Raw genomic sequence first — 13,467 nt, 5'->3', positions numbered from 1 at the left:
AAAATTTACTAGTGAACACCCCACATCATATTTTTTATGTTAAACATGATTATTATACTGACAAAGAGTACAAAATCTGTTTCAAAGATTCCACTTCATCCCTGCATTTTTTTTCTTTTACTATGTGTTTAATATATAACAAGTCTTACCTAAAAAGCATGCCCTAAAGTAAAGCACTGGTACTTGGTAGCTGCTGGAATACAAGACATGATACTCATAACGAATCACTTCTGATGTTGCACAGATTCCAGCTACTTGAGAATCATCCAGGGCTTCCTAAAACAACAAACATTAACACAGTACTTCAGTAAATTGTAGGCTTACCCATGAGGAGAAAATAAGGATTACCATTATAATAGTTAATTTCATAAATATAAGGAGCAGACATGAGAGGGACTGTCCCTTACTGAACACTCATCAGTTGAGTCCTGAGGAAATAGTAAGACCAGAAAGGAAAACACGAAAGCCCCAATTCTGCAAAGATTTACCTACATGCTTCACTTCACACATCATGAGGAATATGTATATAGTTAAACCCATGTGTTAGTCTTTGCAGGATTGTGGCCTTAATTAATCCAGATTGCTTTTGTGAGACAGAGAATCAGACAAAAAAGCAACTGTGGAAAATCTTTATCACAATACTTTTAGCAATATGTTGGCTACAGCAGCTACTCCCTTCGTTACCTGTTGCTGTTGAAGATCGTCCTACCCACTGAAGGTGAGGTTATAATAGATCCCTAAAGAATGTGGAGGTTTAAAACAAACAAAAGGAAGTATTTCTTCACACAACACACAGTCAACCTATGGAACTTTTTGCCAGAGGATGTTGTGAAGGCCAAGACTATAACAGGGTTCAAAAATTCATAGATAAATTCATGGAGGGTAGGTCTATCAATGGCTATTAGCGAGGATGGACAGGGATGGTGTCCCTAGTCCAGGGGTCTCAAACACGCGGCCTGCGGGCCGAGTTATTTCCTGCGGCTCGCCATAGGAGCCAAGCTCCCCTCTGACCACAAGGAATAGTTACAGGTGTTTATATTTTATTAAACCCCTCTTCACATGACAGTTTTTAAAAAGTTAATACATTGACTTTTAATAGCATACTATTACTCTTCATTTTTTTCATTTTTGACTATACTTTTGCATCGTTGTATGAAAAGGTTCAAGTGATGCGGCCCTCGGGCTAATGTACTAGTCCTCATGTGGCCCTTGTGGTGATTTGAGTTTGAGATCCCTGCCCTAGCCTCTGTTTGTTTGCCAGAAGCTGGGAATGGGTGACGGGGATGGAACACTTGATGATTACCTGTTTTGTTCGTTCCCTCTGGGGCACCTGACATTGGCAACTGTCGGAAAACAAAAACAATGAGGAGTCCTTGTGGCACCTTAGAGACTAACAAATTTATTTGGGCATAAGCTTTCGTGGGCTAGAACCCACTTCATCAGACGCATGGAGTGGAAAATACAGGAGCAGGTATAAATACATGAAAAGATGTGAATTGCCTTACCAAGGGTGAGGTTAGTTTAACAAGACAATTCAATTGACAACAAGATACCAAGGGAGGAAAAATAACTTCTGAAGTGGTAACGATCCATTGTCTACAGCCAAGCTCTAAGCTACAACCGCATTTGCTCCGATCCCTCAGACAGAGACAAACACCTACAGGATCTCTATCAAGCGTTCTTACAATGACAATACCCACCTGCTGAAGTAAAAAAACAGATTGACAGAGCCAGAAGGGTACCCAGAAGTCACCTACAACAAGACAGGCTCAACAAAGAAAGTAACAGAACGCCACTAGCCGTCACCTACAGCCCCCAACTAAAACCTCTCCAGTGCATCATCAAGGATCTACAACCTACCCTGAAGGATGATCCCTCACTCTCACAGACCTTGGGGGACAGGCCAGTCCTCGCTTACAGACAGCCCCCCAACCTGAAGCAAATACTCACCAGCAACTACACAACAAAAACACCAACCCAGGAACCAAACCCTGCAACAAACCCCGGTGCCAACTCTGTCCACATATCTATTCAAGGGACACCATCATAGGACCTAACCACTACCTATCTAACCAATGTGATATATGCCATCATGTGCCAGCAATGCCCCTCTGCCATGTACATTGGCCAAACCGGAGAGTCTCTACGCAAAAGAATAAATGGACACAAATCTGACATCAGGAATCATAACATTCAAAAACCAGTAGGAGAACACTTCAACCTCTCCCTGGTCACTCAATAAATAAAAGTGGCAATTCTTCAACAAAAAAACTTCAAAAACAGACTCCAATGTGAAACTGCAAAACTGGAATTAATTTGCAAACTGGACACCATCAGATTAGGCCTGAATAAAGACTGGGAGTGGCTGGGTCATTATAAAACCTAAATCTAATTTCCCCAGTACTAATTCCCCCCTATTGTTACTCTTGTCAACTGTATGAAATGGGCCAATCTCATTACCACTTCAAAAGTTATTTTTCCTCCCTTGGTATGCTGCTGTCAATTGAATTGTCTCGTTAGACTAACCTCACACTTGGTAAGGCAATTCACATCTTTTCATGTATTTATACCGGCTCCTGTATTTTCCACTCCATGCATGAAGTGGGTTCTAGCCCACGAAAGCTTATGCCCAAATAAATTTGTTAGTCTATAAGGTGCCACAAGAACTCCTTATTGTTTTTGCTGATACAGACTAACATGGCTACCACTCTGAAACCTGTCGGAAAACAGGATACTGGGCTAGAAGGACCTTTGGTCTGATCCAGTATGGCTGTTCTTATGTTCTTCTTTTCCAAAGGATAATTCATTGTATGCTATAAATTCTAAGTTACATTTTTAATAAGAGCTATTTTGCAAGAGGTTGTGTTGGTTAATAACATTTCTGAAGTTGAGACAATTTTCTTCCCCTCCTCTTACTATATGGTGCTAAATTCAACTTCAACTATAGATTGGGCTCCACCTCTTCTATTTGTTTATAAGCAGAAACATTCCGATACATTTCCAGGAGCTCCCAATTACCAGCTTACTTTTTGTATCTTCTTTTACCAACGTATGAACATAAGACATAATTTTCAAAAGGTGCTGAGCACCCATAGTTCCTATTGACTTTACAACCAATTGCGAAAGCTTATCACTCTGAAATTTAGGCCATTAACTTTTTAACCCTACTAAATAAGCTAAGTAGATATACTGGAACAAATTTTCCAAGAATGCACATGCACTTGCTGAGCCTTCAAAACCCTGAATTTGCATACACAAACCAACTGTATGCCCCAAAGGGTAAGTATAGATGCACAAATATGGGCTTTGTGGGTGCACTAGTACCAACTAACTGTGAATATTTAGTTCTCTGCCCAAGCATAATGCCAAAGACTGAAAGGGAACAATGAAGAAACAGCATTCTTTAACCCTCAAGTTGTTACAACATATAAGACAGTTAATGCTATTTTGTATTTTTTCTTAGATCCTTAACTCACCTTAATGCTTCCTCTGCCATGACTCAATCCATGAGGGAGATGCAAGAACTGACAAACTATAAGGGTAACCATAGAGAACATACTATGACTTTTTGGAAAGCCTATGTAAGTTGATTTCATCCAAATAGTATTTTAGACAATCAGGTGTTGCTGATAAACAAGTGTACAAGACTGTGACTAGAGGTCCCAGATTCTGGATAGCCACATACCACTGTAGTTGGAAATAATGATAACACAATTTTAAACATTAAATTAAGGTATTTAGACAATCACACCAGCTCAAAGAACAACTGAATTATAATGGCCAATTGCAGAAAGCTTGATCTTAGTTTACCAAAAAACAGATACCGAAAGCACTGAGACTGAACGTTAAAGGGAACTCTCTCTGTGGACCCAGCTTTTAAAATCTTAGGCAATGAGATATTAAAGACCATATGCCAGAAGGGACAACACTGATTACTGTTTTTGACGTCACCAACCAGATACAGATCTGTATGCTTTACCCAGTTCACATACAATAGCAATCCCACTGATCAGATATGATATTGGGAGTCAATACTATGTAAAAGATCTTTTGCCTAGTAAACTGATAATTCTTTAAACTGGATATATCTTTTGGGACAGTGCTTTGGTGAAGAGCATAAATGGAAAAAGTGAAGAAGAGAAGGGAGGGTAGTGTCAGAAATTAAAAACAGCAACTAGGGATCAGCCCAAATCCCCTCAAATTTTGAGGACCTTTGGATTCAAATCTGAACCCAGACCCAAACTATATGACTTAAGACAATCTCTTCTTGAAGAAAAACTTAAAATGATTCTTTGTGAAGATATTAATGTTGAGTAGGTTTTTATATTATGGGTTTATGTACTATTTTGGCCATTAGATGATCTTGCTCTGAAACAGGACTGGATAATTTGACATATAGTGAAGTACTTGCTGAGTCACTTTCTTTTGTTGTCTGTGCAGTACTGTACCAATGATAGGTCCAGTGCTGATACAAGTTTTTAAATATTATTCTTCCACCAAAACAGTGCAGTACATGCATGTACACTCTCATGCGTGTGTATATGGAAAAACAACTAACAACATTTTAGTCATTAACATTATATTGATTTCTAATTTGGAATTATTTTTAAACTAGAATAAAAAAAAAGTCACCCTCTCTTTCACCCAAAAGCAAATGGAGAAATAAGTAACATCTTTACCAAAGAGCTACCTTCCTCAATGTGAATTCAGCAGAACAGGCCTCATGAACGTCCTGCTATCTTGGAAGTGGTGGGTTAAGATATGAGCAGTCTGTTGCTAAAAAATTCTGCTTTTTGGGATTACAGGGAGTTCAGGGTTTGAGCAACCTCTGCAGAAAAACCTTAATTTTCTGGAGATGAACTGGATTAGGGAATAGAACAGTGAAGGAGTCAGAAGCTCTGATGACCCTGTTCCTCAAGAGGGAGGAGATGGACTATAAAAAATCTCCCTTGAGGACTTCTGGTGTTACTGGAGGGAAATTAGATTACAATATGCCTCTCTAAAGATCCTACTTCTCAAGAGACAAGAGCTATTTCATCCATCAGTGGCATCCCCAGAAGAGTCGGTACACCTCTGGAGAAGGTTAAGAATAGGGAAGAGCACATTGTGCAAGCAGTCTTCTCCCGAAAAGCCTGGTGTTTTAGGGAGCTGGAGGTTGACCATTTCCATTCATGTTTTAGGGAGCTGGAGATTCACCATTTTCATTTTGTATTAACCTGTTTTTTGCTTTTAAATGATAGTTTAGGCTGTGTCTGAAACAGGGAATTCAAAAGAATGCAAAGCTTAAGGAAGCTTTGGAAGACAAAAATTCTCCCTCCTCTCTCATGTAACAAGCTGGAATTTGGTCTAGTATACGAAGCTTCTGTTATTCAAAATATGATTTTTGATCGTTCAGATCTCTTTGCATGCTGTATATATTGTGACAAGTGGAAGCACTGTTGTAGTCTGTATAGATGCACGGACACTTGACTCCTTCTTAGAGCTATTTCTAATCCCTTTTAATTTTGGTAAACAGCAGTGGCAGGACTTGTTACATAAAAAGATACAGTACCAACATGTAATCCTGTACTTTATAGTCTCTGTAAGGATGATGCATAGAATTTAACATGGTAAAGTAAATTTTGGCGCCTACAACCACTGAGAGTGTCTCTTTAGCTGGTGAGTTGAGCTTTTGTTAAAGTCATGTTCTAGAATAAAATGAACTGGGTCTCTTTAAGATGATCTTTGGAGCATTTAAGACCCTTTTTGTGACTGAATAAAACTCACAAAGACTAAGAGAAAATTCCTGTCTCCCAACAGAAGGTAAGTCTGAGGGGTTTTTAAACAAATGGCCATAGCTTTTTGCATAATCGCTAACAGAGCCATAAATAATAGAAGGTATAACTAATACATAAAAATAAAATCCAGTTATTTTCACATAAGCCATGTGATAGCTTATTTATAGGTTGTTTTTTTTAATTTTTAATTTGTTTCTTTCCTCGCTATATATACTGCTGTCCTGCACCCTTTGAGCTGTTAACAGTACTTTATGTACTACGGTATTATGACCGCTACGACGCAACATAAATAATTTACTCTTGAGCATTGATAGGTCATAACGTGTACAGTACCATTGCTCCAAAAATATTCCTGGAAATATAAATATAAAGAGGGTGAGTTAGCTCTGTTGTTGAATTGATGGATTTTGTTTAGATACTCACTATGGCAAAAAGATTTATCTGCACAGTGGATAGAATGAGAATTTTATTAAAGTGTTATTAAATAGGGATTTCTGGCTAAATTGTAATTCCTAGAAAAATTACACAGCCACTTGATTTCTCAGTTCTTTTTTCTCCACAAGAATTTGCTTGCATGGCTGCTGCACTGCAAAGGAAAACTGAATCCAGGACTGACTGACTGTTTCCTAAACAAATTGGGAAGTTGTCATCAGGAAGCATCTGTTACTTTATTACTCTCACGAAAAAGCATTCTTGTACTATCATAACGGACTATTGAGCAGATGCTTTAAAGCACTATACCCACAGCAATGTATGTATAATAAAAAAGATAAGCAGCTACAGCCTAATTAATGATATTGGTTCCTTTATAAATGCATTCTTAGTAATTTTAATTGATCAAAAGTTGTCTTTGACATTTAGTTCCCTCTTCTACCCAATATATATGTTCAGTTCCTTTTAAATTATAAAATATTTATATCAATAGATAAGAATTGATGTTGCACATCATTCCAAAGGCAAAATAACACATTTCTACTCTAACAAAAGATACTATTTTATCCCTTTGTGAGGCAGAAGACAAGTTAAAGATCCTGGGGGGTGAAGAATTAACTTGTTTTTGACAGTATTTAATAAGAACTGTATCCATGAGAGGAAAGGCAGGTCATGTTGGGAGGATAGGCCTCAATGGGATGGGTAGGGTACAGAAGTTGACAGCATGAACTGGGAGGGAGACAAGAGTTACACGATCAAAAGGGATCTGTCTTCCTCTCTCCCACACACAAACACAAAAAGAGTGTGAGCCTGCAATCCTTGTCCCACCAATATTCCCTCTGAAATGCAGGATCAGGACATTTTTGGGAGGAGAAAGGGGAGAAAGTGCAGTGATTCCACCAAGAGCAGGCACATTTCTCCTTGTGATGAAATTACGGTTGCCTATCCTCCTAATTCCCAGGTTTATCATCTCCCACTAGTGCCATGACCCCCATGCCCTCCTGCTGTAGGTTAGCCACTTGGGAGGAAGCAGGGGAAAATGTGACACATACAGAGTTACTGGTATTGTTAGTTTAGTCATGAAACGAAAGATGAGATGCTTCCAGTACCAGTAACATAGGTTTTTTTCAGTTGCTCGTAATATGTTTGCTCTTGATATCTTACTGTTTTATGCTCTAACTCTGAAAACAAATGAATAATGTTTGTGCTTCTTAATGGTTCTCCAACTCCGTGGTTCTCGTTTTTTCAAGTTTACTATAGTGAAACAGAAATGCTCTCATGGAGCAACTCCCCACCCAGCCTCCCAACTCCATGCTTTCCCTTTGATAAGTACAGTGCTTGGTCTCACAAACATGTACAACTAACATTCAGACAGTATTAATCGGATAAGATTAAATAAACTTTAACATGAAAGGTGCAGTTGCTTAGATAGATTGTATCAGGGATCTTGATTTCTTCCCCCTGCATGTTTTTTACATTTACTAGTACTGAGTCTCCCCTTGTTGACTGTAATCCCATCTGTTCTAATCTCCCCAGCTCACTTTGCAGTTTGGTTTTGCCCCTCTGTATGTTTACTGCTCTATGCAGAATCTCAAGGCTAACCCATCACAGACACCAAATTTCTGGGCCTGATTCTCCCCTCACTTATTGTGGTGTAAATCAAGAGTAAAACTGGGGTGGGGGGGAAATCAATGGAGTAACACTGTGCACAACAGTAGTGAGATCAGAATCCAACCACGTGATAGCAGCCTCCCCAAAACCCCAACAAACATTTATGGCCTGAAAGATACACCAGATGACATCAGGAGAGAGTGTGACTCCTGACATCTGATCAGGAGTTCTTCCCAGGCTGGATGATACCATGAAAGCTAGACAAACTGAATGATCTGTGCAGTTTGCAGAGCACAAATCTGAATTTCAGTTGTTGTTTAAGAAGTGACAAGGGGACCATCAAACTGAAGATCGTTCACCACAATAATGAATAGTGAGAAAAAGACCAAGACTTCCCAGGGCCTCCAGCACACACCCAGGGTAAGTTATTTTTATTTTAACACAGTAACAGGACTTCAGCTTTAGAAATTCCATGACAGCCACACACAAGAAGATAGGCCCAGGTTCTTCAGAGGACTGCACATCTGCATGAGGTCACTGTCCCCAACCTCTATTAAATATGTCTATTATAATACCCAGTGGCCCTAATCAGACTTGGGGCTCCCTTTATGCCAGGTGCCACGCAAACACACACACAAATGTTGTCACTACCCCGAAGAACTTACAATCTAAGATGACTGATGTACAAATGTGATTACCACATACATCCATTTTTACATACATATACACATTGCAAATGTTCTTTATTGGAAATAGATAAAGGAAATGTCAACTATCCCCATATGCTTTCCAACATAGCCATCATTAATTGAATGATTTCTTATAAGCTTTGTGGCAGAGGTTGGTGATGTGAAGAGATCTGAAGGAGGAAAGTATAGTGGTTTTATGGATTACATTCATGGAGCAGATCCATTCTCTGAAAGCGTTTGGGTGGCTATGGATCACCACTTCTATTTCTGTACCAAGCTTATATATCTTCAAAATCTGTTGGCCTGCTGCAGACCTGGTTAAACATTTATAAGATGCTACTATACCCCTAACTGTTACTTAACATGAGCAAAAAATTGCCCCTTAAAAACAGTTTCTTAAGCATTGTCACTAACTGCTAAGTTCTCAGAATGATCACAGCTAGAAATGGATGAGCCCTTTTGAACTCAACAGTTTCCTTGGAAAGTTACGAAGTTGCCACAATTCAAATGTGAACTAATGTAGACATCCAGTGGATACCTGTGGTCATATAGATTCTTCATAGTTCAGCTCCCAAAGGAACATCCTTTTATTGCCTGTCAGTACTCTTGCTATACGCTTGTAAAAGAATCTAGTCATTATAAAAATGATTCACTTCCCTAGAAAAAGATAAATGGGAAAATAGAGAATGCACCTTTTTTTTCCCCATTCACAGCACACCAATAGGCAAAATCCAAGCATTCCACCCCCAAAGAATGCCAGACATAAAGTTATAATAGTTTCTCATGTATTAACAATCATTTCTAATGGTTGGAAATTAGATTTGTCTTTTGATTGCTCTAAAACTGTTATCACAAGTGAAAAGCAGAATCTATTCAAGTGAAAGAAGCAACAGACCATGAAAATTTGCTCTACATCTAAACGAAGAGATTTCTTTCCAAATCTCTTTATTCTTTTTGTACTGTTATACTGAGGCAGAATTACAAATGTCTAGAATTTGTTGGATTTTTTTTTTCAAAAGCTGAAATAAAACTTTTCTTTAAAAAATATACAAAATTCCACTTAGTGCCTTAGATATATGAACTTTACCATTTTAGGAATACAATGAGAATACTGTATTTAATATTTTGGAATGTTAGCAATTTTTCATTTTTTTTATAAATGGTACATACAAAACACGATAATCATCAGCAATATGAAAGCATCATCCAAAGATTTAACAACATATCAGGACAAGTTGCAGATCTAGAGATAAAGATTCAGCACGGTTATTCAAGGTTCATAAAAACATACCAAATATATAACATACACTGTAGTTATAACCGCAGTTAGTTCCAGTGATGATTTAATTAAAATTAAAATAAAACAGCACAAGAGTATGTGTTAAATTCTGACTTACTGATTTTCTCTCATGAACAAACAAACATAAACCAGGTAATACACACTGACATATGCAATATTTTTCAGAAATGTCAGCAATTTACTGAAAATGGAAGCAAGTGGGAGGAAAAAAGAGTAGTTAATTACACTGCAGGAACAGTGGTTCTTTGAGATGTTGTAGTCAGTGTGGATCGTATTCTAGGTGCATATGCGCCTCATGTGTTCAACCTCAAAATCTTTTTTGAACACAGCATGCATCAGGGCTCTGTATGTGTCCTCATATTCATATAAAAGGCAGTGACCCTGACCCGCCCACAGTTCCCTCACAATTTAAAGCCTGTGTTAGCTGAGGATTTTGAAAGAATAGATGGAGGATGAATTGTGGATCCACACTGACTACATCACAAAGAACCATAATTACTGTAGGGTAAGCAATTGTTGTTTCTTCTGCAAGTATGTGTCAGTATGGATCCCAGTGCAGAAGACTGGCAGGTAGTATCCTCTTCAGGATGGTGGTCATGAGGTGTATCACCAGCATCAGTTCAACAGAGTATGCAGTACAACTCTCCCAAACTTTGCATCTGATCTAGCAGCCAAGCCCAGTACACAATGCTTGACAAACATTAAGAGGCTGCTCATCATAGCAAACTTGCAGATTTTGGACACTGACATTTGGCACCACGCTGAGGATGCTACTGGAGCTCTGGTGGGAAAGGAACATCAGCCAGTGGCAGCACAGTGAGATAAAACGTGTCATCCATTTTGAAAGTATTTAGGATTAAATGGCTTGATGTTTGTAGAGACCAGTTACAAATAGATGTGAGGACTATCTGAAAGATTTGGTCCTCTCAATATGGTATTGAAGAGCTCTGAATATGTCCAAAGTGTACAGCTTCTTCTTCCCTTGCATAGAATATGGCTTTGGGAAAAACTCAGGTAAGTGGATTGATTCAAATGGAATTGCAAAACCACCTTGGGAAGGAATTTTCCATGAGATTGCAGTACCACTTAATCTCTATGAAACAAGGTATACAGAGGGTCTGCCATGATTACCTGGACCTTGCTGACTCTTCTGGTTGAAGTGAGGGTGACCAAAAATACCATTTTGAGAGTAAGATGGTAGATGGAGTAACCCAATCAGGACCCATAAGTCTGTGAAAGATGACACTGAGGTCCTCTGCTGACTCAGGGTCTCTAAACAGTGGGTAAATATACATAAGACTCTGAGGAAATTTGGATACCATTGGATAACAGAAGATCAAAAGTGAGTATTGGTGGATAATATCCAATATGCAGATGGATCTTAATCAAACTGAATGAGAGCCCAGAATGCATTAAGTGTAGCACGCAGTCCAGAATCTTTGGTATCAGGGTCTTCACTGGGCCTAGACCATGTTGGGCTACCCAGATCAAGAACCTGTTCAATTTAGGAAGAGCAAGTTTTCCTCATGGACAGTTTACAGAACCTTTTCATGGCACACAGCAAGCCAACATCCAGGCCATCAACTGCAGCAACCTTGGGTTTGGATGGAATACTTGACCATGATCATTCAACAGCTCTGGGAACTTGATCAATGGTTGCATGGACATCTGCAGCAAGTCCACCATCCAGAACTCTTTTGGCCAGTAGGAAGCTGTGAGACTGAGTCCCCCTGATCTCCTCTGTCTTTGGCAATCATACTGGGAATCATGAGGAAGGCGTAAAGATGGCCCTGATTTTACTGTAGAAGGCATCTGGCAAAGATTCTGGGCTCATCATTGGGTATGAAATCACTGCATTCAGTAATGACTAGAGAGTGAGGGATCTGTCTTGAGATAACTAAGCCCTTGCAGTGGTGGAATCTATCCTGTTATAAACTCTTATCATCTGTGAAGGGCTGAGAGACTGTTTCTTGTAGTTCACCAGGAAGCCCAACCAAGAGAACACAGAAAGTGAAGCAGCGGCCTGATGTGATTTGCCTCCTGTCAGCCAGTCATCAAGATACAGGTAGATGTGGATGCCCTTCTTCCTCACGTGCACCTCCACCACAGTGAGGCATTTCAAAAAGACTCAGTGCCTTGGAAAATTCAAAAGGCAGCACTTTGTACTGACAGTGACTTGTGCCCAATGTGCATCTCAGATACTTCCATATCACCATCGTCCTGGCCCACAAGAAGTACATGTCCTGTCAGTTGAGAGCCACAAACCAGTCCTGAGCTTGGAGGTATGGAATAATAGAGGCAAACACTACCATTCTGAATCTGAGATGATGTATGTATTTGTTTTGTCTCCTCAGATCTAGGAAAAGACAAAGACCTCTTTCTTCAGAGTGAGGAAATATTGGGATTAGAAACCTCTTCTGACCCTGTACTCTTGTGGTACTCTTCTATGGTTCCTAGACAAAGTATTTAGGTTACTTCTGTTTTCATGAGAAGGGTCCATGAAGAGGGCAGTGAAGTGAATTAAATGGTGCAGCCAGAGGCAGCAATGTCCAAGACCCATTTGTCAGCTGTAATGTCCACCCAGACCAAATGGAAGGGAGTGAGGTGGTTTCCAAAGGTCAACTCTGTGGTGGTTTTAGCATGGCTCTCAACCATCTTGTTAAACCTTACTGCTTCTGGCAGGGAGGTTGGTGCACAACAGAGGAAGAGGAGAATGGATGCCTCCACAAATAGCAGAGTTGCCTTCTGGGTGAATACTCAGGCCAGCAACTGTGGGAAAAAGATGGTATTCTCTGTCTCTGAGGTGACTGGTACTTGAAGGGCTTGCATTACTAGTGCTGCAGTATAAATGCCCAAGGATCTGAGTGTCTATCTGGAATGAGGGCAGGAAGGAATGGCAGATTGTGCAAGGGGCAACAACATGGGCAGTAAAGGCACCACTGGTGTTTGTCGCTCACAGAGGAGGAGTGTGGACATGAAGCACAGGTGTGAGGTTTTTTTAAGCTGACTTGTCAGGACATAATCCTCAGGCTGGGAGATCTCACTAACAGAGGAAGAAGTCCAAAAGGAAACCTATTTACATAGAACACTAAAACTACAAAAAACAAGAAAAAAATTACTATCTACAGAGATATACACAAGAAAGAATGGACAAGGCTAAGAACAGGGAGGAACAGGAGTTCCTACCCAGGGCATGTAGCAGTAAGAGAGAACTGGGGTAGCACTGACCCGCACGGCCTCTTATAGTCTCTGCTGCGCACACAAAAGCTACTCACAATGCATCTGCGGGTCAACAGACGCTGCTACAGAACTGTTCTGGCCCCAGCACATGGCACACATGCACACCCATATTTGGAATCCATATAGGGACCATCAGTCGAAGAACAAGAATTATTATCCTTGCATTGAGAATCTCAGCAGCGAACCAATTCTGGTCCCACTGAATTCAATGGGAAAATTCACACTGAAATCAGAGGGAGTAGGATTGGCCCTTAGACTCCTTTCATTTTATGCAGAAAAACGCAGATCCTCTTTAACTTCTCAGGCAAAAAGCTGTGTTAAGATGGAGTTAAGACTGAGAGTATGTATCAGTAACTTAAGGGGAAAAAGCATCACAGGGTTGATGTAAATTACAAATCCAGGAAATTCGGAGTTAAAG

At 39.7% G+C, this 13,467-nt stretch overlaps 1 protein-coding gene across 3 annotated transcripts in view; it reads right to left on the bottom strand.

Annotated features, from left to right (window-relative positions):
* ATG10 (autophagy related 10) overlaps nt 1-13,467 on the bottom strand; it is a 146,744-nt gene that overhangs the window by 53,756 nt on the left and 79,521 nt on the right. For all 3 annotated transcript variants that reach the window (XM_077817143.1, XM_077817141.1, XM_077817142.1), the window contains exon 4: nt 150-276. In XM_077817143.1, the coding sequence (XP_077673269.1) occupies nt 150-276 (127 nt within the window). The remainder of the gene's footprint in view (nt 1-149; nt 277-13,467) is intronic.

The sequence above is a fragment of the Eretmochelys imbricata genome, chromosome 5 (assembly GCF_965152235.1).
Source record: "Eretmochelys imbricata isolate rEreImb1 chromosome 5, rEreImb1.hap1, whole genome shotgun sequence".
NCBI lineage: Eukaryota > Metazoa > Chordata > Testudines > Cheloniidae > Eretmochelys > Eretmochelys imbricata.
The sequence above is the reverse complement of the archived record's forward strand: the minus strand, read 5'-3'. Positions and strand labels throughout refer to the sequence as shown.